General features: G+C 39.0%; 1 protein-coding gene across 15 annotated transcripts in view; it reads right to left on the bottom strand.

Annotated features, from left to right (window-relative positions):
* The window catches only part of ATXN2 (ataxin 2), a 51,325-nt gene that overhangs the window by 8,554 nt on the left and 15,816 nt on the right, over positions 1-26,955 (bottom strand). For 5 of the 15 annotated variants that reach the window (XM_068653656.1, XM_068653645.1, XM_068653646.1 and 2 more), the window contains 16 exons: positions 25,587-25,711; positions 24,244-24,335; positions 21,514-21,711; positions 20,817-20,995; positions 19,088-19,297; positions 16,857-17,039; positions 15,132-15,320; positions 14,300-14,407; positions 13,556-13,626; positions 12,509-12,816; positions 11,959-12,022; positions 11,706-11,858; positions 10,329-10,395; positions 8,161-8,345; positions 7,467-7,599; positions 3,051-3,104 (listed from right to left, as the gene is read on the bottom strand). In XM_068653656.1, coding sequence (XP_068509757.1) covers positions 3,051-3,104; positions 7,467-7,599; positions 8,161-8,345; positions 10,329-10,395; positions 11,706-11,858; positions 11,959-12,022; positions 12,509-12,816; positions 13,556-13,626; positions 14,300-14,407; positions 15,132-15,320; positions 16,857-17,039; positions 19,088-19,297; positions 20,817-20,995; positions 21,514-21,711; positions 24,244-24,335; positions 25,587-25,711 — 2,319 coding nt within the window. The remainder of the gene's footprint in view (positions 1-3,050; positions 3,105-7,466; positions 7,600-8,160; positions 8,346-10,328; positions 10,396-11,705; positions 11,859-11,958; positions 12,023-12,508; positions 12,817-13,555; positions 13,627-14,299; positions 14,408-15,131; positions 15,321-16,856; positions 17,040-19,087; positions 19,298-20,816; positions 20,996-21,513; positions 21,712-24,243; positions 24,336-25,586; positions 25,712-26,955) is intronic. The other 10 variants (XM_068653647.1, XM_068653650.1, XM_068653651.1 and 7 more) reach the window with 7 other exon arrangements.

Here is a 26,955-nt window from a genome sequence, read left to right as displayed (position 1 = left end):
TCATATCACTACTAAAATTTATTTTGCAGCAGCATCTGCACCACGATCGTATTTTATACAGCTTCCAAACATCGCTCCTCTTACCAAGACTATGTGAAAACGATCAACAGAGACACCAATGGCTTTTACAGTATGCAGTTTACTGTTTCCTACAGTAAGAAAATTTCTTAACCTCATTATTATTCAACGCTCTGAAGAAGGCCAGAAGTTATTATCTCTGTCCAAGTAATAGAAATAAATGCAGAGAGGGATTCGCTTGTTTGCCAAAGGGCACGCTACCAGAAATCTGCCTTCCTCAGCTCTCGTTCTGCTGCCTCAGCCACAGAGTTGGCATGCCTGACTATAAATTGCCTTCAACCCCATTCAAGAGGTTTTCAAGTGTATGTGAAAATTAATTTCAAGTCATAAGATATTCGAGGCTTCCCACATCCTGCCACACTACTTGTTAAGAGCCCCAGAATAATGTGGTACTCCCTGAAACCATTACTGCAATTCATCCTTCATTTCTTTATAGCCCAGAGAATAATAAACCAAGTTACTCCGAAGCAGATACATTATACAATGAAACTTCACAAGGAAGAATTTCATGCTCAGGAAGCAAGTCAAACCGAGGAATGGTACCCCAAAGAACAGGGGAGGGGGTGAAGTGCCATAGCAGCAGCTTCCATAACCTTCTAATGTCTTCTATCCGTAAGTTTTGCACACTGAAGTTCAGAATTCATTCCTCTAGTTTCTCCTCCTCTGCCCCATTTTGTCTTTAGAAATGACTCCCCAATTAATACGCTCTCCAAATTCAGTTAAATCAAGTTCAGATGATGCTGCAAATTAAGTTTTAATAGCAATAATAGAAGTAGATTTCCAAAAAAAGGTATTTGGACCCTTATCTACATCCTGGACAGATCCTGTATACAAATCAAGAGCGATTCAGGAAGAGCAGCAGCAGGTCTGAAACAGGTGCCCAGATCTATCTTAGCTGAAAACCAGAGTTCGACTTTAGAAAAACAGAAGGATTTCCATGTTTAGCTGCTGCAATTAATAGTTCACAACAAATCAGTGAAATCTATGAGCGACTTAGTAAGCCTGTGAAAGAAGCCTTGCAAAACAGTCATGAGAAATTCACCTTCAAAGCCGTAACTAAAACATTTTTACTGCAACAATTTTCAAGATTTTTTCCATCAAAACAGCTCGCTATGTGTATCAAATACCGAATGACATGAAAGGAGGGGGGAAAAATAATGAATAAAATCACAAATTATCCAACATCTCCCACAGCGTCAGCACTGTGGAGATGTTCCAAATGGCCATCTTTTAACCAAGAAAGCACCGAGAAAGCTCTAGGAGAGGACAACTCAGTTCTGCGTAGCTCCTTGCTGTAGGGAAGCCCAGCTTGTTCCAGCAGAATTATACCACTTCACACCCATTAAGCTGGAAGTTTGTCTCCCCAAGAAATACTCCCTGAGCCAACCCGTTTCACTTCGTCTTTTTGATCAAGTCGTCTCCTGCCATGAGATATTGAACTGAACTAACCTTGGGAGGGGACACGGTGAAGGTAAAGTCATTCAGTAATGAAGTGAGCAAAAATATCAGATGCATTGAATTAATGAGTTCAGCTCTACAAAACATGCAGCCTACGTTTCTGAGAGGCAAACAAAAAAAGAAGTCAGCTATCAAACCCAGCAAAAGAGCTGAAATTAAGAGGTCAGAACAGCAGAAATCAAGCAGAGCTCCCAGCTGCGAGGGTATATACAGAAACCATATCGTGTAATTTCTTATTTCCCTGGTAGGAATCTCAATGCTGCCAATGGTGGTCATCGCTGGTCATCATCCAAAGATGCACTTGAAGAGCCTATTTCCAAGAACTGACCAGTGAACAAAATTCAAAACTATTGCCAGACCCAGTAAGATGGTGAGGATAACTACATTTAAAAGACCTGAATGGTAGGAAGCAAAGAAATAGCAATGTTTCTTTCATAATATAAAACATTTACAGAAGGCATTTTACACAGGTAGAGCGGACTTCACTCCAAAGATTAGCCACTGAAGGAACGAGCTTCTTACAGTTATTTCAGTGCACCAAACCAAGATGCATGAAAACAGTACAGGTCAGCATCCCACAGCACTAGTTCACATAAAACCAGCTCTGTACCAGCAACACACAGGAAGTCTTTTTCAGACGAGATTTTTGGAGAACAAATGGTATTTCTCACACCCCTCTTCCATCAGTTAGCTCAAAAAAAAACCTCAAACCCACAACCAGAAGAGTGCCTGGCATAGGCTGCAGGGACTTGCAGATGGCCCCAAGTCTCACTGCAGGACAGGAGCAAACCTGAGATCGCTGTGCTCCTTCCCCACGTCCTGGCTGACATCTACAGCTCATCCTGCAGCCCCCAGAGCCTGACTGCCCCACAGGGCTCCGATGAACACCAGAGGCAGGATTTCTGATGCTGGGGAGGAAGCGCCCAGTGCCACACACCTGCAAGGGGCCCTCTGTCCAGTCACTCGTCGAAATAGCGACCAAGTACAGGGCTCTCTGCACGCCTCCAGTGACACCGCAGTAACTCCACGGGAAGCTTCCTTCACCCTCGCTGCAGCTCAGGTTAATTCCTCCCAGGGGCTCAGCACTTGAGCCACAGCTTTTTAAAGAGATGAGGCACAAGACACTGCTCCTTTTAGGAAGTTCATTAACTCACAAAGTCTTAAAATCCCATTTGGAACTCCCATGGGAGTTCACCGAGGTTTTAAGCAAAAGTTGTCCGCACATAGCACTCATTTCTGGTTGCAGATGAAGAGACTGGGTAGTAATGATAAAGATTTCTCAGCATACAAAATAGCATTTAAAAAGAAAATTGACAGAAATCAGTTTCCTGTGGTACTTTAAATCCGTTCAGCTCCACCTCCCCCCTCTAGTGAAAGGAACTTTCCTGCATTTTCTACATGCTGGTTTGGTGCAAGGAAACTTGTTCCCTCAACACGTCCCATTCCTTTAACATCTGTTCTTTAGATAGTGCTTTTGCTGTACAATCAAAATTAGTACAAAAAACCCAACTCACTGGCAAAGTAGAAAGAAGGGCCTGTCTCCTTGCTGTATGGTATTTTGGGACATGCTGAATTTGGGAAATAGAAAGGTAAATTAGCCTCTTGCCGTGTGCATGCTTCCCGTCTTCTGGAAAGGTCAGCGTCTTTTTTTCTTTCCCTTTTTATTTTTTTTTTAAAATATATCGTAGAATCATGCAGATATTTTTATTTACTTAGTTGATATTAGGGTTGGATATTTAGTTTTTACAACTGAGCGGAGATGAAACAATACAAGTCTCAGGTAAGCCTTCCTTCTAAACTCTGATACTGAGGTCTTCAGCTCTTAATTTAGTATTAACATGAAAATAAACTTTATGTCAGTTCACCATCTATTACAATGCACTGTAACAAGAAGGTTAAAACGTAATTACATTAAACAAAAATCGCCCCCCTTGCTTTTTCAACTGTGTCACTGTCATTCTTAACAGTTCCAAGACACCTTTGGTGACTGGTTCACTCTTAGTCCCTGGAGAATCCTTTGAGGTTTATATTATATCCACCATTGTACTATCAGGGTAATAGAATTTACTCTACTGCTGAGACAGAAACCAGATAAAGTTAGAGACAATACCAGACCAGTAAAACATGTGCAGAAGGGGAAAAAGGAAGGGAGAACGGGGACAGGAATGAGAGCACAAAAAAACAGGAAATGCAGCTGTATAAAACCAAGGCCTGGTTTTACACAAGTTTCTGTTTGGTTTGGTTTTTAAACACAGAAGTAGAAGTTTTTCAGAGGACTCCGGTTATCTAAAAACATAGGCAGTTCAGCAGCTACATGGTAAAACTAGCAGGCATTAAACGTCACAGGGAAATATCCACCCTCAGCTTGGATACCCAGGTTTTCTACCAACATCACGGGACACGTTTGTGTCTGTGCGACATCGAAACAAGCAGTGAAACTGCAAACCACGGCCAGCGAACTCAACCAGAGCGATACTCGCGTCATGGATCACGCAGGGCCAACACTTCCCAGAAAGATGTTACGTTCTGAGCCTACTTCAGCAGGGTGAGGGCAACAACCCGGTGTTAAGGTAGGTGTGTGTGGCAGCTAAAGGTGTGTGTAGCACTCAGCTCCAGCGGACCCTGCAAAGCTTTCCTTGGTAAGGCCATCTAAAGGGCTCGCATCTCCAGAAGTTACAAGTCAAGGTGCAATAGGCATTGGGTGGAGGGAAGGGAGATGGTTGTCTGAACACCGTCCTTCCCCACTGTGTTCTGAGGGGGGGAAACCAGTGATTTAAACGCTCCTCTGCCGTGCGTTCAGGTGGGTCTGCTGGTGACCAGGCTGCTTAGCTACTCTGCTTCTCTGGAGCTCTCGTCAGCAGTTTGGGAAACAGAAGCAGGCACCGTAATGACTGGCAAAGAAATCCCAGAAGTGCAGAAATATCCCATTAAACAGCATTAGACAAAAAAAAATATTTTTCTTTCGATTGGAAAAGCGCAGATCAACGAGCGTAAGTCACTACACGTATTTGGAATTGAGGTATCTCCTCACGAGACAGAAGGGAAAACAAAACCCAAGCTCTTGGCAGTGAGGGCAGGTCGCTTAGCAGCTCAACGAGCATTTCTCTTCACTGCCGGGCAGTTACTGCTCGCCACAGACATTCGCTTATCCCAAACCATTAAGGAAGATGGAGTTCCAGATCTCCTGAGAAAACGCTGCACACCTTCAGAATACCTCATAAGCAGTGCCCCCCAACCCCCGCGTCTCAGTGCGGTTGTCCTTGTAGACATCTTCTTTCTACCACATACACGGGAAAAAAATTGAGTGAATTTTGCAAGAATTATCTCAGAGGAAGCACCGGTACCTTGAAGGACAAAAGGACACTGTAACCCACTGAATCCTGATATGAACAGGGGGAGGGAAGTCAAAGAATAAAAATAAAAATAGATCAGATTGCTATTTTAAAGAGCCAAAGGGAAATCTGAGAACTTGCTTGAGCCAATGCTCCAGAAATCAAAAGCAGCAGCGGTTGTTATAGGAAGTTATTCTGGATTTTCAAACTGCTTTAACAAGAGGACCAGATTAGACTCAGAATCAGCATGTGTTGGTATATTTAGTTCAGAGATACCATGGATAAACTTAAGATTCCCAAAATACCGAACGTTAAGTTGTGAACACTCCCTTGTATTACCATTCAGAACTACCTGTCACTCGGTCAGATGGGAACAAATCGAGCACGTTGCTCATCATTTACTACATAAGCAGCATTTATCTATCACCTTCGGCAAGTCTACATTTTTTTCCAAGCAGTCACATACTGATAAACAGAAGCTGAAGTTAATATCTTCTAGATGGTCACATTTTAAGGAGAAAATCAGCCTAGGCAAGGTCTTCAAGTATTCAGCACATGAAAGCCTTGCAAAAAACTGGGAATTGAGACAGCAATACTCTACATCAGAAGTCATTTCACATGTAGCCAACTGTAAACTTTGGAGGTTAAGAGTGCATTTGAGCCAATTCATGGTCACTAGGCAATACACATATTCACACACGGCAAGAACATAGTCTTAAAAAAAGGTGTCTCGTATGGCGTTCATGATCCTACTGGGTTGAGTAGTTTCTCTAAACAAGAATTTCAAGCACTTGATCATTTACTGGGAAGGTGGGAGAATGTTTAGAAGAGCCACCAAGTAGCTGTTTGAAAGAACACAGAAGGACATGCAATTTCCGTAAATGAGGTGCTCTTGGAAAAGTAACCTTTAAATTACATGGAAGGAAATACTAAGGAGTTCTCAAATATTGACCCAGCTTAGTTGTGTGTACCAGTAGGTAGTCACCTACCTACAACAGATAAGCTACAAAACCAACACAAAATGAAAACTAACTGTTGAGTTAGAGTATCAGTGGGGGAAAAAAAAAAAGCAGACATCTGATCAAAGCTAAACAAGGGAATGGGCTTACACTTCAATGCTGCAGAACCCAGTGCTTACAGAAGATAAGGATGGTGCACAATGGGAAATCGCTAGGAAGTAACAAGCAAACATTTTGAATGAAGTCTCACATATTCTCTCATGTCTAGTTTTATTTTAATCATGATTTGAGAGAAGGGTTTTCACCAATAAAGGTCTGAAAGCCTTTGATCATTCACTTAATCAGAATTCTATTTAATCTAATGAAAAAGCAAACAGAAGATCTGTTTACATGGACACCTCAAGCACAAGAGTTGAAAAGATCAAAGTAATACAATTAGCAAGGACCTGTGAGAGAAGGACTTAACCTCTACGAGTAACTTCCATTTCAGCTTCATCACAAACGAGCTGAAGCGTTCTTTCTCCAAGTGTCAAAAAAGGCCTCTGTTATTTTTGTCTCTTAACTATGTAACCACACTACTGCAGAGACCTGACAGGATGTTTTCAGATGGGTAAGACACCGACTTGTTTAAATCAAAATTAATTTCACGCTAAACTTTAAAATTTCATTTTTAGCCTTGTTAAGTTTTTGTGACACACCATGGACTTCCATTAAGTAGCAGTGTAAAACTAAGCACCGGAAAACATACAAAGATGTCTAAAGGTACAGAAAATCTTTTATTAGAATCTAAGTCAATAATATACGTGACCCAATAAAAGTCTTCCTCAGATGCTGTAACAGGTATTGAAATGCCATGTTTTCAAGAGACCATCTGTCTTTTTGACATTTTATGACAGTTTCCAAGCCTTCTAGCAACCTTGATTCTACCTATTTCAATAGCATGTTTTGCAGTGAGGTTTTTCATCCGAATTGGGCATTGCTTTATCACACATTTATAATGCTTTAGAAGTTCTTCACATTATAGTTTGTAACAAGGTAACCCACATTTTCAGCATTTCACTGTAAGTGAAATATGCTCGTCTGATAATGCTGGAGACTAATTTTCAAAGTCAAAGCAATACACGAGTTATTTCATAGACTTAATTCTTGACTTACCAAAAAAGAAAGGTAAGCAACACAAGTTTTATTTTGCTCAGACAGAAGTGTTCATACTGTTAATAATGCTAGTAGTATCATAAAGACAGCATTTCACTAGTTGTCAGAACTAAAGTCAAGTTTTGAAACTGAGGTCATAGCCTTGCAGTAAAACCAGTCCTACTTATAAACAAGAAACAATCAAGGGATGTTGTGTCAAGGGCATCAAGAGAACTTGAACAAACTTCTTTCAGCAGATATTCGTTAGCAGCTCCCAGCTTGAAATTTCATCTTGGTCACTGGCATCCTACTGAAATCAGCATACTTGAGTTTTCATTTTAACCAGGTGGCTCAGTTTTCAACGCTTTGCTCATCATCTTATGATATATAAACCACATCTACTGGTGTAATCTGAATGATACCCATATTTGAAGCTCGAGATTAAATATATCCCTGCACAACATAAGAACTTAAAAAGTTACATATAACACAAAACGTTTCCTACCATACATAGCATGCGTCTGTTCATGCGCACCATACTGTGTTGCAGAAGAAGATACTAAACCAGGCTGTGCATGTGTTGGTGGTGCCATCATTCTAGCGTTGCCCTGTATTACAGGGCTATAAACATGAGGATGCTGCATTCAACAGAAATAAGAAAAACAGACAGTTAATTGAAGGCCCATTACAAGAAACTAGTCTAATCTAAACAATAATTGCATATGCAGAAACAGCAATAGCTTGGCCTTATAAAACACAGAGGAAACTAAAGATTTCATACTACAACAATTATCCCAGTTGTTTCTAAAAACGAAAGGACATTTTCTGCAGTGGGCTAGAAGCTGACAAAAACCACCAGCATATCTAATTTCTGCCATTCTAATATCATAAGCTTATGTATGCAACTATATATTTATGCAATTACATACATGTATTTAAAAGCTCTTGAAGTAAAAGTATAAATAGTTTGTTTTTAGAGAGCATAACTAGGAGATGCCCTGCCCATCACCTAAAAGGAATTGCCCTAAAAGCTAAAAAGGTAGTAGCAATAACAAATTACAACTTCTAAACTGACTGGAGGATTCGTTACAGGCTTTGAAGCACATTACAATAGCAAACACATGACTGGAGACAATATGGTATTTAGGACTGAGTCATTTAATTACTAGACGTATCACATCCACTAAACAGACTCTTACCTGAGACTGGTAGTGTGGCACATGCTGCACAAGAGGCTGGTTAGGAAACTGCTGGGGACTATACGCAACATATTGTGTTGAATAAGCAGGTGGCGTAGCTACAATTGGAGGGCCTGCAGCTGAGGCAGGATGCATCATGGTGCTCTGATGATGTTGGTCTTGCCGTTGCTGTGGCATATTTGGTACTACAAAGCAAAGAGCATCTCACGTTAGAAACATGGGATGAAGAATGTTAGTCTTCCTGAAAGGTTTTATATTACAACGTCAATGTGACCCAGTAGAACATCCTCACCCCTCGACCTTTAACCACTTAGAGCTCTAGAGCTCTGTCAAAAAGGAGTTCATAAAAATAAATAAATAAAAAAGATTTTCATCACTGCCTTTTTGCCATGTATATGGCCACAAACCCAGGCCTGCTTTTTTTTTTTTTTTTTTTGTAAAAGAAGGAAGGTGCAGGGAGAAAAAGACTGACAAAAATCAAGAACAGGAGAGAGAGGTTATACCAGGATACCTACATTACTCAAAGTTGATCCTGTCCCCTTCAAAAGGCTTAATTTATCCACTATCAGAACTACTCAGCAACTGCTCCATCAACTGGAAAGCTGAGTCTGTTAAAATTACTTGTGCTCATGGCTGAGGAGAATAGAATAAAGGTCTCCATGCAGCTGCAATATGAGGTATTTGCATCATTTAAGCTCTACGCTATCCCTGAGGATAGCCAAAAACTTTGAGGTTACAGTCAACACCGAAGGGGACAAATCAACTTAGAGGGGGAAAAGGAATAGGAATAATTAGAGGGAGGAGAGATTAAGAGAGCAGAGCACTGCAGTGTGGGACTACCTGAGCTATCCTGGTAAGAAGACTGCCTGAACCACAGCAGCAAGGCACTCAGAACAGAGTAATTCAGCCTACTAAGCACCATGGCATGATCGTTCAAGGTGAGCTCCAGCTTGCTGCAGTGAGACTGCAACTAATAACTACGCTAACTCGAGCACCTGTAAGCTCCACTGCAGTGTGCAATGTTGACAGACCCCTTAGGGAGAGGAAAAGAGGGAAACGTTGAAGATGTCAGGAAATTCACTCAATAATGATTATGTTTACACTGCAAATCAATAGAAAAAAGTAAATACGGGGTGCAACTTGAATAGGGTAAAGGCGCTGAACTTTAACAAGAGCAGCTCCTTCAACTTATGCTGCACACAAAATGGATTTATGGAGGAAATAATGACATTCAGGAAAGGAATTCAGAACAGGAGAGCCTCACAGAGCAAGCAAGTAGACAGCAATATACTTTTGATTAAAATAATCAGTATTATCAAGCACAGAATTTCATGAGTCAGGCCACAGTAAAGTTAGTGCGTTTTAAAATGGAAATACGTTACAAGTATTTGTCTTCCCTACTTTCATAAAGGCTACTTGTTTATTTCTAAACAGCAGAACTGCTCTTTTAAACAATTTCCTCTTCCAGTGACCGGAGCTGCAGCACTGGAATCTATCATCATGAGAGACTGTGTAATATTGCAAGGAATTTAATTGCGTCGAATTAGAGCATTATCTGAAACATGACTATAAAACAAGACCATCATTTTTCTGCTCCTACACTGCAGTGCAGAGATGAGAGTGCATCTCACCACACGTTTTCATCTCCACAGCCACAGGTGTCACTTGTTAAAAATGCAGTATTGTTAGTCCAGCTGTTCAGCTACTGTTGCAGAAGGAATACAAAAGAACAAACTGGAACCAGCAATAAGCTCTTTGCAGAAGAGTAACAGCACACTCTTTCTGAAGAAAGAGGTTTTTCTTGTTGACAAAAATACCCCATTCAGGCACCATTCAGGGCTCTGCTGCACACCAGTACAAAGCAGTTCCCTTTTTAACATTTCCGTAACACTTATGACGTATAGGAGAAATCAGCTTACCCAAGTGTTCCAAGTAACACACCTTTTCCAATTTGTCAAATCAAATTCCAAAACAAGCAATGCCACGCTACTCAAACTTGTGATTTGAGCTGCATTAGCTTATCTGGAAATTCCTAAGTATTTCCACTTAGTTGCCTTTATTAAAAATAGTATTTAAGATATCAATCAACATGGATTAGAAAACAATCATTTGTTATTTTATTCATGCTGCATGCAGACTAAGAACCAAACAGGCAGTATTATTCTCACCTTTACCTGCTCTATATGTCTTGGCTTGGTTCACTGGCATGGGCGTCATAGGAATAGGATACAAAGGCTGAAACAGAAGCAGGAGTTTAAGCTATGATATTCCTTTAAAAAGCATGTTTGTGCATGTGGCTGTTGGGGTGGGGGCCCTGCTCAGCTGTGCTATGTTTTATTCTGAGCCAATAAAATAATCATTAGCCTCTAATGATATTAGAAGCTACTTTTTCTCTAAACTGTATAGCCATAATTAGGTGACAAACATTACAGATTATCACAATAATCAGAACTCTGCTGTGCAAGTCTCCACTATGAAATGAGTCGCAACAGGACCTACCATATCCTAGCTTTCCAACTCTTTTCAGAGGCAACTCATACAAATGTAATGCTAGATGTTAAAATATTTACAAGTTCAGTTCTTCACCAATGGCATAGACACTACTAGAAAAAAAATCACTGTTGCTAAAACCAAGCCAGTAACAGTCTAGCGCATCTATTTTAATGTTAGGAAAGATGCACAATGGCAGCTTGTAGATGTTTGTTGGCTCTTTTAGCATTTTATCACAAGATTCAAGTCTCACAGACGTTTCTTTAGGAGGAATTCTTGTGACCTTTTGCAAGCTGATCACTAAATTACTTATTAAAACATTTTGGACATACTGGGTATTTTCTTAACACATTATGAGAGCAAAGTTAGCATGAGTTTTATCCTTCCCCCAACACCCCAAACCTTCCACCACACAGTTAGGATTGTTAGCCACGAATTTTTAATCACCAGCAACCATTTGGTCCATAAGGAAAGGAAGAAACACTCCAGACTTCAAATATGGCTTAGTGAACTTTGCCTAACCTGTGATATTTTCTTCTACCACTGTGATTAAGTCTGAATGTACAAACAACCAAGACCATATGGTTTGCAGCAACCAGTCAAGTAATGCTAGTATTGCTACTTCAAGCAAAGTATTAAATCAGACAGCTTTATAGCAGAGTTAGATTTGAAATCCTAGTAATCTCTGCAACAACCGGAAATTAGTGGGACACAGCTGGAAGCTAAGGACAAAAAATGGTTGCTTAAAACTTAAAAGTAAGGCTATGCTTGGAGCACTGGGGAGGAATTCTGCACAGAGTCACAACAAATATGAGTAACAGCTGTTGGAATTTACAAGTGTTTGAGACTATTATACTATCAAGATTGAAAGACCACTGGGAAAAGCCGTTATTTACATAGCTAAAACTGAACAACAATGTAATTGTGTCCATATTTATGGCAGTGATACAAACAGTGCTGCGCCACTGTCTTAACTTAGATCTCCTATGTCTCCCCAGTTGGCTGACAATCATCTGAAAAGTGTAAACAAACTGCCATTACATGCTGCACCTTACCTGCACGCCTGGACTCACTGGAACTGGGTACATCATATTTGGTGCAAAACAAACAGGCTGAGTGTACACTGGAGTTGGCTGCTGATGACCCACCATGGAAGGGCTAGGTTGAGCTTGCGGACGAGGGGAGGTTGGTGTAGTAGAAGGCTTCGGCTACAAACAGAGTTCAGCAATGCATATGCAAGATTAGCTTGACCATACTTCAAGGAAAAGCCTTTGAGTGGTTCTTTATAAACAGTATCAAATAACTTACTTGAGCAAAAGATCGAGGGTTGAACTCTTTTGCATTAGGGTTAAGTGTTGATTTTCTAACTTGCCTAAACATGAAGAACAAAAAAAGATGTTCAGCATTATTCTTTTACAAGCATACCTGCAGAATGACTAAACAACTAAAAAATTGAGATACGAAATGCCTCATTTCCATCTGCAAGTCAGATTTTTGAGAACTCAAATACACATATATACAAAAAGTCCTGTTTACTGACAGTATTCTTACTATACTCATCAATAAAGCTTTCCTGCTGTTGGTGTTTCAGCTTACAAGAGACAGGAAAACATTTACATAAGCATTCAGACACCAACCAGGCATCGAAAGGACCAGAGTTCTACATGCAGTTCTACCACTGACTCACAAGATGACTTTCTGCACAGGCACATCAATTTTCTCATAGTTATACAGAGAAAAAAATAACTTACATTGACCATATCAACATTAAGACATTACATGTTCATAATAGCTTTTTTCTACACACAATTAAATGCTAATAACAGATTTGCTTATTCTAAAAGGCATAGTTACTCACTCAGAAGTGTCTTTCTTCTCCTCTTTATCCTCTTTATCTTGTTTATTTCCAGGCCCAGATGTCTGTACACCTTGTGAAGTTACCTCAGGCCCTCGCTTTTGCTCAGAATTATTACTTATCGATGGAGAAATACTTGGACTATTGGGTTTGCTACTGCCACCGTTAGAGTTAGTATTACTGCCAGTTTCTATGATAGATTCTTTAGGGGTTGAGTCTGTCTTTTCCTTAACTACATCTCTTGGTTTTTCACCTTCTCGTGTTTTATTTAGCAGCTGATCCACTGCATCTGAAGAGGAACTTGACTGTAACTGAAAAAAAAAAAAAAGAAAGAGGTGTATATTCATTAAATTGGTATGCAAAACTAGAAGACAATTTAATGCTATCACAGAGTAAGATACAGTCCCATAGGCCTTAATCACCTGGAAATGACCTTTTCAAACATACATTTCCATTTCTAGTAGGAAAAAAAAAAACTACGAGCACTGACTATGTTTTAAGCCTACACTGTGCAAGAAGCTGAATTATTCAGAGACTCGACTGACCTACACTTTGATTAGGAAGTGACAGGAAAGCTTAAGACAACCCCTTAGACTCAACCCCCCTCCATATGATTTAAAAACAACTCTTGAAAAGCTGACCTGATTTAGTAAGCAATTATAACCTGGAAACGTGCAATAGATCAGCAGATACTTGTCTTCAATTTTCGTCAGCAAACCCCTCCATTACACTTTGAAACTCTTCCATATGGAGCTCTCCCATATGGAGTATAAACGCATTAATTATTTGTACCTAACCACCACGCAGGTTTTGAGCAACATTTTCAGTATACAGTATTTAAGTCAAAATGTACATTTGTGCATTAGGCAATTGTACAAGCAAGACTTAGCATTGAATTTTAGCATGAATTCTCATGAACATTTTTGTAAATCGAGCACAAGTTTTAAGGACCCATTTTCCATTAACACATGCAATGTATTTAGTTCATTAAAGTAATCTGGGTGCACACAAGAACTACAATACATTAAGATAACATACATGGAAACTTACCCTAAAGTCATTCTTAAATTTCTTTAAATCATCAATCTGTTTTCTATGTTCTGAAACAATTGGAGAGACACCTGCCAAATATAAGACCACAATTGTCCAAGCATTTCTAATTCAGGTTTTTATATTCAACCCCCACATCTATAAATTTGCAAAAACAGAGCGTTTGCATATCTAGAAGTGAAATACAGCTATACCACTTCATCTGTGAGTTGGTAAAATTCCATGAACGATTCATATGAGCACACAAAAAAAACATGGCATTGCATAACTGCCATATCTATAGCTCTAACGCATCACACCAAGACAAAAGCCCTGAGGTACAGGGACTGCAGAACTCATATGCATACAAAGAGGCACACAATAAAACCCTCGAAACATAACATGCCAGTGTTTCAATAATATCAATTAAAGGTGAAACACTAATTTGTCATCCAGAGTTTAAATAAAAAATAATAATAATTAAAAAAACACTTTGAGAAGAGGAAATAAATAAAATAAATAAATGCAAAGGTCATCCACATAAGCATCTCTGTACTTCAGGTCAATGAAATGAGTCCATGAGTCCAACACTTAAAATTGCAGCTCTATCGCTTCAGAACTGCATGCTCAAATGTTCCTTACAAATTATCAAAACAGATTGCCTCCAAGTCTTCCTTTAAATATTAACTCAACTAGTCAATACAGCAGGTTTAGCGCTTGGAATCCTATGTTACTCGAGTACTTCCAGAAGCTTTTGATACAAACCTTTGCTTTCAGGTTTAGGAAAACTAGGAGAAGTCTCACTTGGTTTTATATTCTCCTTGTTTCCAGTTGCAGAATTTTGCCTCTGGTCCTGAAGCCTAGTATCTTTAGCTGGAAAAGAAATTGCCAAAGTTATTCTCTTATACACAACTCACACTGATTAAAAAGACACGACAAGATAGAACAGAAGAGAGATTTAACCATGTTTAGCTTACCTAAGAAAATGCCTGTTACACTTTTTCTGCTACCAAGTTAGGGCCTGGAGGCTCCCCCCTTCCCCATCCTACTGTTATGAAGCCCGATGAAAATGTCCCAATCGAACATATCCCTCACCATCACACAGATCCTTAACTAGGCTGACAAGAAAATGTAGAACGAAAGCAAATTATTTTCCATAGTCCAAGCTCTTTGAGATTTGAGAGTCAGTCAAGACCTTTATGACTATGCTCTTGAATTTCTTTTTTCTCCTTTCATGAGGCTTAAAATATTCCTTGAAAGCAGTGGTCTATGTTTCTTTAAATGAGAAAACAGCCAAGAACTCAGTCTGAAAAAAGTCCTCAATTAAGTCAAATACATCCATACTTCCCAAACATACATTTATACATCCATACTTCCCAAAAGACAGAAGAAATTAAGCATACAGACTTACTAAAAAGCCTCAATCTTATTTTAAAGCCATCATCATAAGAGAAAAGGAACTCACTACATAGTAAAATTAAATGTATCAGTCAGAACTTTTCCCAGCATTTAGAAAGCAGCTTTGCTCTTGTACACACGTATTTATTTTCAGAGATTAGGCAAGGGTTGCATTTGCCAGCTAGTGAGGGTTACTCACCTTCGCTGGAAGGGGTAACTGCTCTGTTGGAAGCAGGGCTGGCAGGTGTAGGAGAGGCAGCTGGAACAGGCATGGCAACAGATTCAGTGGGAATAGTACCAGGTTGAGGAGAAGGCAGAGCTGGTCCTGTGGGAGTGCTGCTTTGCCTTGGAGACCTAGGCCTGTGTGTTTTAGGGGATAATCTTGGAACTAGAAACAAACAGGAAAAAACAGTTATGGGATAAGTTTCCTCATCCACTCAGAAGTTTGCTTATTTTAAAAACGACTAGGAACATGCTTTAAAATACTCAGTGGAACATTATATAGTGACTGAAAACCTCTTTACCTTTCAGGTACATCTCCTAACTCTTTACAGTACAGAATTTCAGATAAGTGGTGCTATTTTCCTGCAGACTGTCCCCTAACAAACATCTGTCTTACAGTCCTACCATGAAACTGCAGTATGGTCCCTGGCCCCCCAGCATACAACAGCTCACATTAGCACAGTTTCAGGCAGAACAGAAAAGGTGGTCATTATCTCCATATAAACAGATGTAAAACATTTTTTTTTTTAAAAGGCTGAAAAAAATCATCCATTTTACAACATCCTCCTTTGGAGGTTTGTCAGCTGGAAAAAAAAACAGCATATCCTACTGAAGGAAGATTATTTGATGCCCACTTCTGCCCCTGTGTTAAAGCAGCAAGGGAAGTTGTATGTTCTTTACAAGTTAAGCTGTACCTCCTGCTTCCTACTCACACCACTGTGGCTAGTTAGTTGCTTTACATCATACATCAACTTCAAGTGAGCAAGAAGAAAGAGAGGTAAGTTGTTTAACAGCCCTGTTTGCATGCCAGTGATAAATAAAGTGCAGGGCAGGGAGGGGAGATGAGTCAGAGAGAATGCCAGAACAGAAGAGTTTAAATCTTTTCTGCAAGGCAACAAGATCTATGGGCTTGTCTACGCATTGGAACACAATTCATACCTGTTTTCTGAAAATGCATTCCCACCACTCTTCTCTAAATCCTAACACCGCTGAAAAGTATGAGACTCCAAACTGTTGCCCACTTGTGCTCTGACTCAAGAAAGCACTCAGCAGCTGACAACTGACTAGAACATGGTCCCAATCACAAAAGCTCAAAACCAGGGCTGGTATCATGACTGAGCTTTAAATATACAGTCAAACATTACAAAAATAACTGATTCAGAAAAGACAACGCTGACTACATCTAATACTACAGTACTTATGACAAACACAGAACAACCACTTAGAACCTTTATCATTTTTAAAGAAAGTACATCCAACTTCACTTATCATTTCATCTTTTTCTTGTGATGCCAGCCTTCCTCTATACAAGCACCTCATTCATTTGTAAACCATAAAAATCCAGTTACATTGCCACTAATCAACTTCAGTGATGCCATGGAAAGTAATTTTCTTGTCTCCTTCAGTGACTTTCCTGAAGATTATTTCTTTCAACAACTCATTCCTACATTCTTCCTTCCTTTCATACACCAACTGACTTACCCTCTCTGCAATTCAGACCGTACTGCACTTTAAGGACTGACTCACCAGCTGTTTTACTAAGCTACCTGGTAACATCCTTCTCCCACTTCATCTAAGCAAGCTAAGTTAGCAGACCAGTGTATTCGGAGCCTGAATTGTCTAGGAACACAATATTCTGCTTAGCATTAACACTCTAAAGTATCCCTGGCAAGCCATCTGCAATAAGCCAAGCTTTACCTACCCCCACTGACAACTGATGACCACGTCCCACCTGAAGGGCTGCCTCGTGCCACTGCAGTAGTAGATGCTTCCCCTGGTGCATTATGAGATACAAATTCTAAGCCACTTGAAATTGTACCCCTACCAGTAGAGACTCTGTGACCTCGAGGGTGCCGTTGTGCCTTAGGAGACATCCGTGGAGGCCCTGAGAAAAAGAAAACAACCCCACACAATAAGTACTTAACATCCGTCACAAAGCATACCCAAACATGCTATCTGTTTTTAAAATTGGCTTTCATCTGGTCATTCTCAATAATGCAATAATACAGTCAAGCAAATTACAGACATTGACTAGAACCAGGGATCTGTGAGACTAAAAAGGCCACGCCATCGGTCCAGCCAGACTACCAGCATACTCTTCACCTTGCTACGTGAGCTCATGTTCATTGATATTTAGAAGCTTTATCAGAATTGAAACAGCATGGATTTAAAAAAGTTGTATCCAAATATCCAACATTGCTTACTGCAAGACAAGTCAAAAAGTTAGCAGCCCAGCTCCCTCTAGATAAGCACGCTTCTGGGCTATCAAATGTTTTCAAGAAAAAAAGGATTGCATCACTTTTTTAGGTGGGCAGTGATACCAAACGATTATTTACAGGGTAGTCACCACTGGCTGACCAATCCTCTCGGGGAATTTCAGCACAGCATTCTGCACAGAGGCTAAATTGCCTGCAGCAGGTCACAATTCATTAACAAGTCAGCAAAATTACAACTAAACAAGTTATTGTTATCCCAAGGTTCCAGTCATGCATGTTAAACATCAGAAGCTGAAGCTGTAAGTGAACAGTAATTCTGAACAGTTTATACAGCTGCCACAGAATAGTTACGCTCAAATCCAGGCAGCAATACAGTTTCTACATCCTAACAAACATTTTCTTTACAACAAAATCAGACTCAAATGCTGATATCTCAAAAGGAAAAACTGTGTATGCGCATAGAACAACCTAGCTGATTACAGTTCATTTTAATGTAGGTCAGTAACAGACAGAAGTTCAGGTAGTGGCTTTCTGGTTTCACATAAGGTTCAAAAATATCCAGTACCTCTTCCGGTTATATAAATCTTTAAATGTCAGCCTCTATTTTAACCATAAATCTAAAGCACACTTCAATCCGAATTGCATACAGGCAAGTATTTTAAAGAATACACTGTCCAGCAATCCTCTTCTTGTGCTAGAAGTTAAACGTTGCAGCAAGCAGTTCACTGCATGCCTGACAAATCAATCACAAGTGCAAATGCAGGAATTTTTTAGCATGTAGATTCTTAGGATCATACATTTTAAAAAATATCACGTTGATAAATTTAATTGACAGTAGAACACCGTACAGACATGTCTGCTATTAGCCATGGGCCATCTCGACCATTTATCAGGCAAGCTGCAGGACAGCGTTACTGACTCGATCAGCAGGATGACCGGGCTCTCTCCTGGCTCCAGCAGAGCCTGCTACAGCAGAGCGTGCACATTTCCAGTGAGCTTAGGATAATCAGTTTACATTTTTCCAGGATTGCTAGACTGTGCTGTGCAGGCTAGTTTTTGAGTGCACTTAAAATAAAAATATGTTACTGAACCTTCAGAGTACATATTAATTTAGTTGAGATATTTCTGCATGCAATTGTCCAAGACTCATGAGTCAAACTTCCTCTGCATATTACTGACTACCGGGGAGCTAACTTATTGCTCTGCCTCAATGCAAATGGAGACTTAAAGTTTTCTACAGATTCACCTTCAAAGTAGCTTATCCTATCCCATTCCACAGTGCACTTCTTTAAATACAGCTTTTTTTTGCCTTTTTGTTTAACAGAAGTTAATTGGAGAATTTTAGTTAGATTTGGGACTGCTTTTTTTGTGAATCATCTGTATTAATGGTTTTTTTTTTTTTGATTTTATATAAATTTATATTCCTAAAAATGCCCTCCAAAATTAATAGGTCCTGCATGTTGCTGTTGGTTAAGTTAAGACACTGAGCAGCGTTTACAAAGCTGAGTTTATTTCATACCAATTTGGGAAATTTCACAGCTTTATTTTGTTTTTGTAAAGTTCTTCAAATAAAAAGGTTAATAGAAATAGTCTGATAAACTAAAGTTAAACACAAATTATAGGTTAAGTAATGAAGAGGAAAAACAATTTTGTAATTAAACTCACAAAGGAGTTAAACAAAGACAAACAAAAACATGAACAAATTGTGGTATTGTACCTTCTGAAGACATGCGTTTAGGCATAGTAGAGACAGGAGCTGGAGAACCATGAGCAGAGGGGTGAGACGGGGGCCTGGAGGGCCGCGAGGGGGGCCTGGAGGGCGGCCGTGTAGGGGTGGCTGCCCGAGGTGGAAGAGAGTTGGGACCTGACTGGTAGCGAGAAGGTGGGCGAGAGGAAGGAGATGGGCAAGGCGATGGCCAGGGAACACCTGACAGAACAAATGATATGAAGGAAAGTATAAAAACTAAAGAAAAATTATGGGGAAAAAGGTCAACAGAAAAAAAAAAGTAAAATATGACAAAATGATTTTTCATGTTTAACCCTTTGGGGATAGATTAGTTTATTTCTGCAACCAATAAAAAGTCTCTTTCAAGTTATTTCCTCTGCTTCAAGTCAAATTTAATATCTGAATGTCATAAACTCCCCAAAGGGTTAATTAGGATCTACAAATACTACTAAGGAATAGACAGTAAAGTTTGATCTGTTAGCCTGTCATATATATGTTCTACAGTACGCATCAGTCTTGACAAGGTCCTTAAACAGCTACCAGAGGTTCTCAAACAGTGGTTCACATATAGTATTGAACGCACAAACTACTACTTTCAAACCAAATGATGAGCAGTATCAATTCTAGGAACTGTATCTTTACAAAAAACAGCGGTGTTCAGTGTCTGAATCTTGACATTTATGCTTTTATCTGTTATCTGCAGTATTAATGTAGTATTCTAATCTAGGGTATAGGGTTCAATTGTTTTCAAAATAAATTTAATTCACAAGCCATTTTGAGTATGCTAAGTATATGATGTTGATTCGGAAAAGTAACAGGATGGCACAAACCACAAATACTACATACGAATTTCAATGTTTAGCATTGTTTGGGCAAGACTCAGTTGTACGTCCTTTATACAGCTGGCTGTATGTAAGAAGAAAGCTTCACTTACCTTTAAATATTTCTCAGACCTCCCCTCCAGATAGAGGCACTTGAGTATTTTTATTATTTATTTATTTTAAATCACAGCAATCTCGTATAATAGTATTATTAACCTATACAAATAATGCCTCAAGGATGGGCTACTGCTAAAATCCTTCTCTCAAAGGATGGTATTTGGTTATGAACCTTCTGCTATACAGTGCGTAGCGATGTCTGTTTACATCACCCACGTGCACAGCAGAAAACACTCAAATAGCTATCTGAGGAGGAGACTCAATTACTTTTCCTGTAATAACTTCTCTTACTTTCCCATCAATGATTTCTCCACCCACGTTGTGGTGAAGTCAGCAAGTTGCTTTATTCTTTTTGATAGGACGCTGAATTGATCCATGCTCCAGGAAGGAAGATTGACACTTCCTCCAGTACAGCTGCCACCTCCCTTTCACTAGATGTCAGTATTGCTATTCCTCGACAGAGCTCAGCAGTAGTAAAAAAAAAAAAAAAATACATAAAGCAATTTTTCATCTTTAAAACTGCAGACTGCACCATCATCCGAGACAAAGGTAGAAACCAAGTGACATTTCTGCTCTGCAAAGCTACGCACAGCGCAGTCAAATGAATGTTTTGTTGTCACTGAGTTAAACCCAAATGAAACTCACCACCTCTGTGTTAAATGATGCATGCTAGCCCAGCTTATGAAATAAACATCCTAAAACCACATCATATGCAGTTTCAACATAATTAAATAAATGACTGCATTTTATAAGGCACATTCATTTAGACTTCAGATACTTGCCTCCGTTAACCACTCTTTGATCTGCTCCAGAATTAGGACTGAAATCTGAAGTATGGGATCCAGACCGTGAAATTGGTGGGCCTGATCCAGACTGGCCCATCCTTGGTGAGTTTTGTCTTCCACTTCCCCAAGACAAGACATCTCTGTTTCTCTGTCCAGGTGGGACATATTTATTTTCCCTGAAACAGAGCAAATTTGTATCAGCGTTGAGGAAGAACTAGAAGATAACGTAAAGTACCTGTTCAAGGGTTCTATTGATACTTCGTCTTTCTTAAATCAAGCTCAAGGAAAATTTAATTTATAATCTGATGTTGACCTAATGATCACCTCATGAATTTACCCTTTGATACTTACCACACGTTCCACTTCCTATGAGCCCACAGACAGTGAATGATTTAGTACTAACGCCCAAAATTCTCCGTGACATGCTGAAACCACTGCCTTTTCCTGTAATTTGGTATGAATTCACCACAGTGAAATATCAGAATGGAGAAGTCTGTTTCATTACAGATAATACAGGGCCAGGCAGAGGTGTACAAGTCAGCGTGAGTGCCAAAAACAGCACGCAATTGTTTACACAAGATTCCTAACCTAATCAGCCCTGCTGAAAAAGCACATTTTCAATGAGTAAATTGCTACTTCACCAAAATATGTACATCATTTAAATAAAAATACTATTCATAGTGTATGCCAGTACCTAGTGTTCACACTATGCCCTTCTCGTTCATTAGCATTTCTCTGAACAGCAGTATATTTTTCTTCTTCTGTTCTTTCATCATTTTCCAAGGCAACCCGAGCTTTGTATTGGGCACTTGATTCAATTTCCTCTGCTAATTGAGTTGCTCTGGCTTCTCGTTTTAAAAACTCTTCTGAATTATCTCTTTCTAATGGCACCCTAAAAGACAATGGAAAGGAAAAGAACCTCAGAAATGCATTCAAAAGTACAAAGAATCTACAAAATTACAATGTTAATTCTAACCAAGTGATGTTTAAATAAATAAATAAATAAAACACAAACTGCTTTTAAGCCAGGAGATTGCTGTGTTTTTTTAGTGTAAGCGTGACAAAATTCCTGGACTGGTCTGACATTACGTGCAAATTCTGTGTTATTTACCTGCCCAGAGAGCTATGGTCAGGGTGGAGAGTTTTTCTGTACTGACTTGTGGATTCCCCAATCCCTAAAGCTATGCAAAGGCTCCAACTTTTAACACGGTCGAGTACATTAGCAATAAAAAGCCCTAGTCTATTGTTTAGATAGGAAGTGAATGCAAGAGACCAAATTTGAATTTCTTTAGCCATTTACACATTCACAATAGACATAAGAGTCCCCAGTCCTATTGAAATTAAGAGTTACAAACTTAATCCTTTGATAATTACAGCCGCAGAATCTCGGCTCTTCCTGTTATGAATAACTGCAGAAGAGATGCAATACATCAGAGCATGGGACCAGAAACCCATGACTCATTTGCCGTGTCCTAGAACCTCAAAACCATTCATCCCATGTGTTATGCTATTAGGTAATACCATATTGCAAGACGCATATGTAGCTCTCTTGGGAAAACTATCAAGTAAGAACTCAATACATGAGCAATGAAATACTAAAATAACTAAGTACAGAAGGACATCATAGCCGGCAGTTCCTTCTGTCCATCTGTGGGTTTGCTTGTGTTTTTTTTTGTGTGTGTTTGTTTGTTTGTGTTTTTTTTTTTTTAACCTGTTCTAATTTTTGTTCAAGCATCAGGTTTTACAAAACTACTATGCTCTTTGCCTTTGACTCAAATTTTGAGTTCTAGAAGTTGTTTCATCTGACCTTACTTTAGAATAAGCTATATAGGGAACACGGCTGAGGCTTTGACAATGTAATACTTGGTATTAGATAATCACTACTGCGCATATTTTGAATAATACAAAAAAAGAACAAAGGAAGTAATTGGAGGTACAGACCAAGTATGAAAATATATGCAAGATTACTCAAGTGTTGGAGGCGGAACTAGGAAAACAAGTGGGTTTGCCAGTTTCAAGCCGGCACTCAGCTACTGCACCACAAGTTTTCCCCCCCAAACACACGCTTTTGGCCAGGTGGGACATCTACTGGCATTATCAATGGTAACTGTAAGAGTATGAAATAAAATCCTTGCCCTTCAGCGTGAAGCTTTGGCTCACAAACAAGAGATTCATGAACATAGTGCACACAAACCTGGACAAGAAAGGAGAAACCCAACACATGTTCTTTCATTTAAAGTGACGTTTTTAAGACTGAAAAAAGGAGGGGATGTACGTGGTGGCATTATAGGTAACTTAAACATAAGAACAATTTCACATTTTATTAAATGAGATTTTCTAAAATGCAATTAAAGATGAAGCAAAGGGGGCAGGCAAGATGGCATTGTTTCAAACCCTGGTAATGAGAGAAGCCCATACAGCAGCTGATCAGCACGGAATTTCTCTCTAGTGATTTAAAGCCACCTTCATGGTTTTGATCTGTTTCCATCAATAACCATAAAATGGATGGAAGACTAAAGTTCAAAAGTATAAAGAGCACTTTAGCATACTTCACCACTCTAACCACGCTTCCCTAGGATTCAGATATAAGCCAATTAAGACTTTATCATCATATTATAGATCTACTTTAACAAAATAGTAAAAATCGAATTGTTGAACAGGAGACTTGTAGACAAGTACTCCAATTCTACAGCACCTAAAAATCACTGCAATTCCTGGACATTCAAAGCCAGTTTATTATTTTGGGGGTAAGAAGAATGGGCAAACATTAAAATCGTTTCATGATGGTTGTTCAACATCTGCAACTGGTTTGTTTTGCAGTTGCAGTTAACACAACAGCTGCAGACTAAGGGCAGTGTGGATCCATTCCCAAAGTAACTGCAGCAGCCTGTACACTTCTTCTAGATTCAGGTTATTATATTGTAACTAAAACCGCAGTTTATATGCTTCCTAAACAAATTACCACAGCTCACAAGCCTCCTTAAAGTATCAAGTATTCAAGATTCCAGTATCTACATGATCAATTGTCACAATCAAATTAGGATTTAGTCAAATTGTCCTGCTGGGTTAAACACAAACTATGGGAATAGCAGCTACACAAAGACAGATTATAGTTTCACAGTTTTGGTATTTTCAACCCTATTTGTAAAAGTTTTTTTGTAAGAAATAAGCATAATTGCATGCCTAAATTCAGAAAATGTTGCAATGGGAATGAGCTGTGCCCATTTAAGGGAATATATACCGATTAATACATCTAACTATTCACAGAAATCTGGCAAGGTTTCTTAAGCACTATTCATTACTTTTTCAGTTATTTGATTCCACAACCTTAGAAAGCATATGAAATTATCTTGAGAATACAAGTTTTGTCAGACCAGGGAGAACATTAAATAAAAGGCTAATAACAAAATATTTTGAAACTTACGTATAAGAAGATAAACTGCTGTCATAAGTTGATATTACACCATAATTTTCTTCATTGTAACGAAACATGTCATTGGGATCCCATCCATTAGACTAAAAGAAAATGATGTTTGTTTTTCAAAAAGACACTGGAAATACATTCCCTTCAAACTAAGGGCTGATGGCAGAAGTCAAACCTTTTGCCCATTTTCCTGGGCTCATGTATTCACTGCCTGAATAACGAAGTTACTAAAGCCACAATTTATTTCAGGGATCTTTGTTCATCAGATGCACGTATTTTAGGCTAAAAAGTCAGGTTGCTTTTTTGCTTTTCTTTTTTTTCTTTCTTTTGTGGTTGGTTGGCTTCTAGTAATCTGTACTAGAAGATCAGTGGCTAAGAAGTAATACACACATGAATGCCTTTCCAGAAAGCACAACCTGACAGTTCTGAACAGTAGAAGTGTCCCTCACTGTAGCAAGTGCTAAATCTATTCAAAAGCACTATTAATGCAATTAGCTGAGATACACACCACAGGCAGAAGACCCCTGTTGATCAGGGCAACTTCCCCCACTTCATGAAGTACGCTATTACAGCACTCAAGAATTTAACCTTCACAAATGCTAAATGTTTTGAACGTTTCATAAAAGCACTGACAGTACTCAGTATTCTAATAAATCTCAGCTGTACAGTACGTACAGTGGAATTGACAGGGTAACTGTTCTACCCAGACGAAGTTAATAACCTCACAGTAACATGACTGGATTCTCTTCTTTAACATACTGCAGTCTGAATACCTTACTAAAAAATGCACGGTTGAGTAAAAGCTGACTGCTATGATATATAAAGAAGCTTCATTTGAGAATATACTCCTCATTTAACAATTCATAATCTACTAAGATTGTATCTGTGCTTATTAAGTCATGGGTCAGACTTCCATCAATTTCCTTCGTGTTAGCCCCGAGACAGTTAGCTAAGCACAATTTCACCATAACTTACAAATGCAACGACAGGCAGACAGGAATGCTCTGATTAAACATAAGTCACTTCAGTGCATTGCTGAATTTGGAGTCCTTAATAAAAGCTCCTTTTTCAGCCAGTCCTTGAGTCAAACATGTCCCTTACCACAGCAGCTGCCATTTGTCAATATTTGCCCAAAGTGGCATTTGAAATCCAGCTATTCTTATTCAAATTGTAAGAAAGTACTGTGGCAGCTGCTAGCAAAGACTGAACGTACCCCTGTGTAGGCCAGCATTTTTAACCACAAGCTCATTATTAGATTAAAATTAAGGAATGTTGCAATGCATGTCCAGAGAACTAGCTTGCTTTCTAGAGGCTGTCATAACTGATAAAAAAGCAGTACTTACAACATCCGTCTCTAATGCCTCAAGCTCCTCAGTAGCGCTGCTTTCTCCTCCATCCCATGGTTCAAGATCCTTTTCTTTGTGCTCACCATTTACTTTAGCACTGATGGCTGAATCAGTAAAAGCATCTACAAGGGAGCGGGGAGGGATGGGGGTGAAATCGAGTTGGTTAAGCAGAGGAAGACACTGTATGCACTAGTATTTTGAGGAACGACCAAATACGACTGATTCACAAGCACATTAACATTGTTCACCTTCAGTAGTTGCTGTACTCGATGGACTACATTCGAGAGCTATCTACTTCATACTTAGAGTAACTAGGAAGTGCAGACAGACTTCAAATACATCTGTTTACAGGGTGCATTTTTTTGCAACTTCAAGTATGAGACAAAGCATCAAAGAACAGCAGGAATTACTTGCAATTATTTCAAAATCTTTTACACAAACTGCATGTATGTTTTTTGCTAAAACAGGACTACCCAAGGATCCCCGTTCCTATAGAAAACGCAAGACTTGTACAATAAGCTTTTCAAAAAAGCCTCCACAACCACACAGTAACATGTTATGCAAATAACAAAAAGCATGAATGCATCCAACCCCATTCTCCAAATAAGCAGAGTACAAGCTTCCCTTTCAATACCTGAGCTTCTCCTGTTTCCACAATTCCTCAACATACCAGCATGCATGCACACACTTTTACTCCCTTTGCAGTATATCTCAATTATCCATTAGCTTGCTACACCCATTCAATGTGACATAACAGAGAAGTAAGAATAAAAAGATCCTGAGCTTTTATCTTTATTTGTTCGTGTTTCATTCAAACCAGACTAGGAAAATGGCTGAAGGAATAATACTAAAAAACTGAAGTACTGTTAAAAAAAAAAAAAAAGTACAAAGCCATTCATCAAAGAAGCCAAGTTTGTGTATTTTATAAGCCACTAAATCGCAGAGCTGCCTGCAAATTCTTAAATTTCTTAAACAGAAATAATTTTTTTTAATTAAATTAAAAAAAAAATAAAATAAGCAAGCTTTTTAGAGTGCATTTTGTCCTGAATTTCTCATTATCTTTCTCATCATCATCTCAACATCTACAGAAAAAAACAAGGAGCAAACATTTCTGATCTTTAAAAAAGATGAGGTCAAACCACCAGACAGTGCTAGATATGAAAGAGCATGGCTTAAATTAACTTTTGTCAAGATCTGAAATCTCACTAAGAGAAATGAATTTTAAAGCCATCATGAAAAAATTCACAACATACGAAGCGATTTGTTGGTTACCAATGTTACAGATTTTAAACAATCATTGATGATTTCTTCTTAGTAGACCATCAACATGGCACATTATTCCTGTTTTCCCCAATTTCACAAGTTA

This window comes from Anas acuta, chromosome 17, assembly GCF_963932015.1.
Source record: "Anas acuta chromosome 17, bAnaAcu1.1, whole genome shotgun sequence".
In the NCBI taxonomy this organism is placed as follows: Eukaryota; Metazoa; Chordata; class Aves; order Anseriformes; family Anatidae; genus Anas; species Anas acuta.
This window is presented reverse-complemented; position numbering and strand designations above follow the sequence as displayed.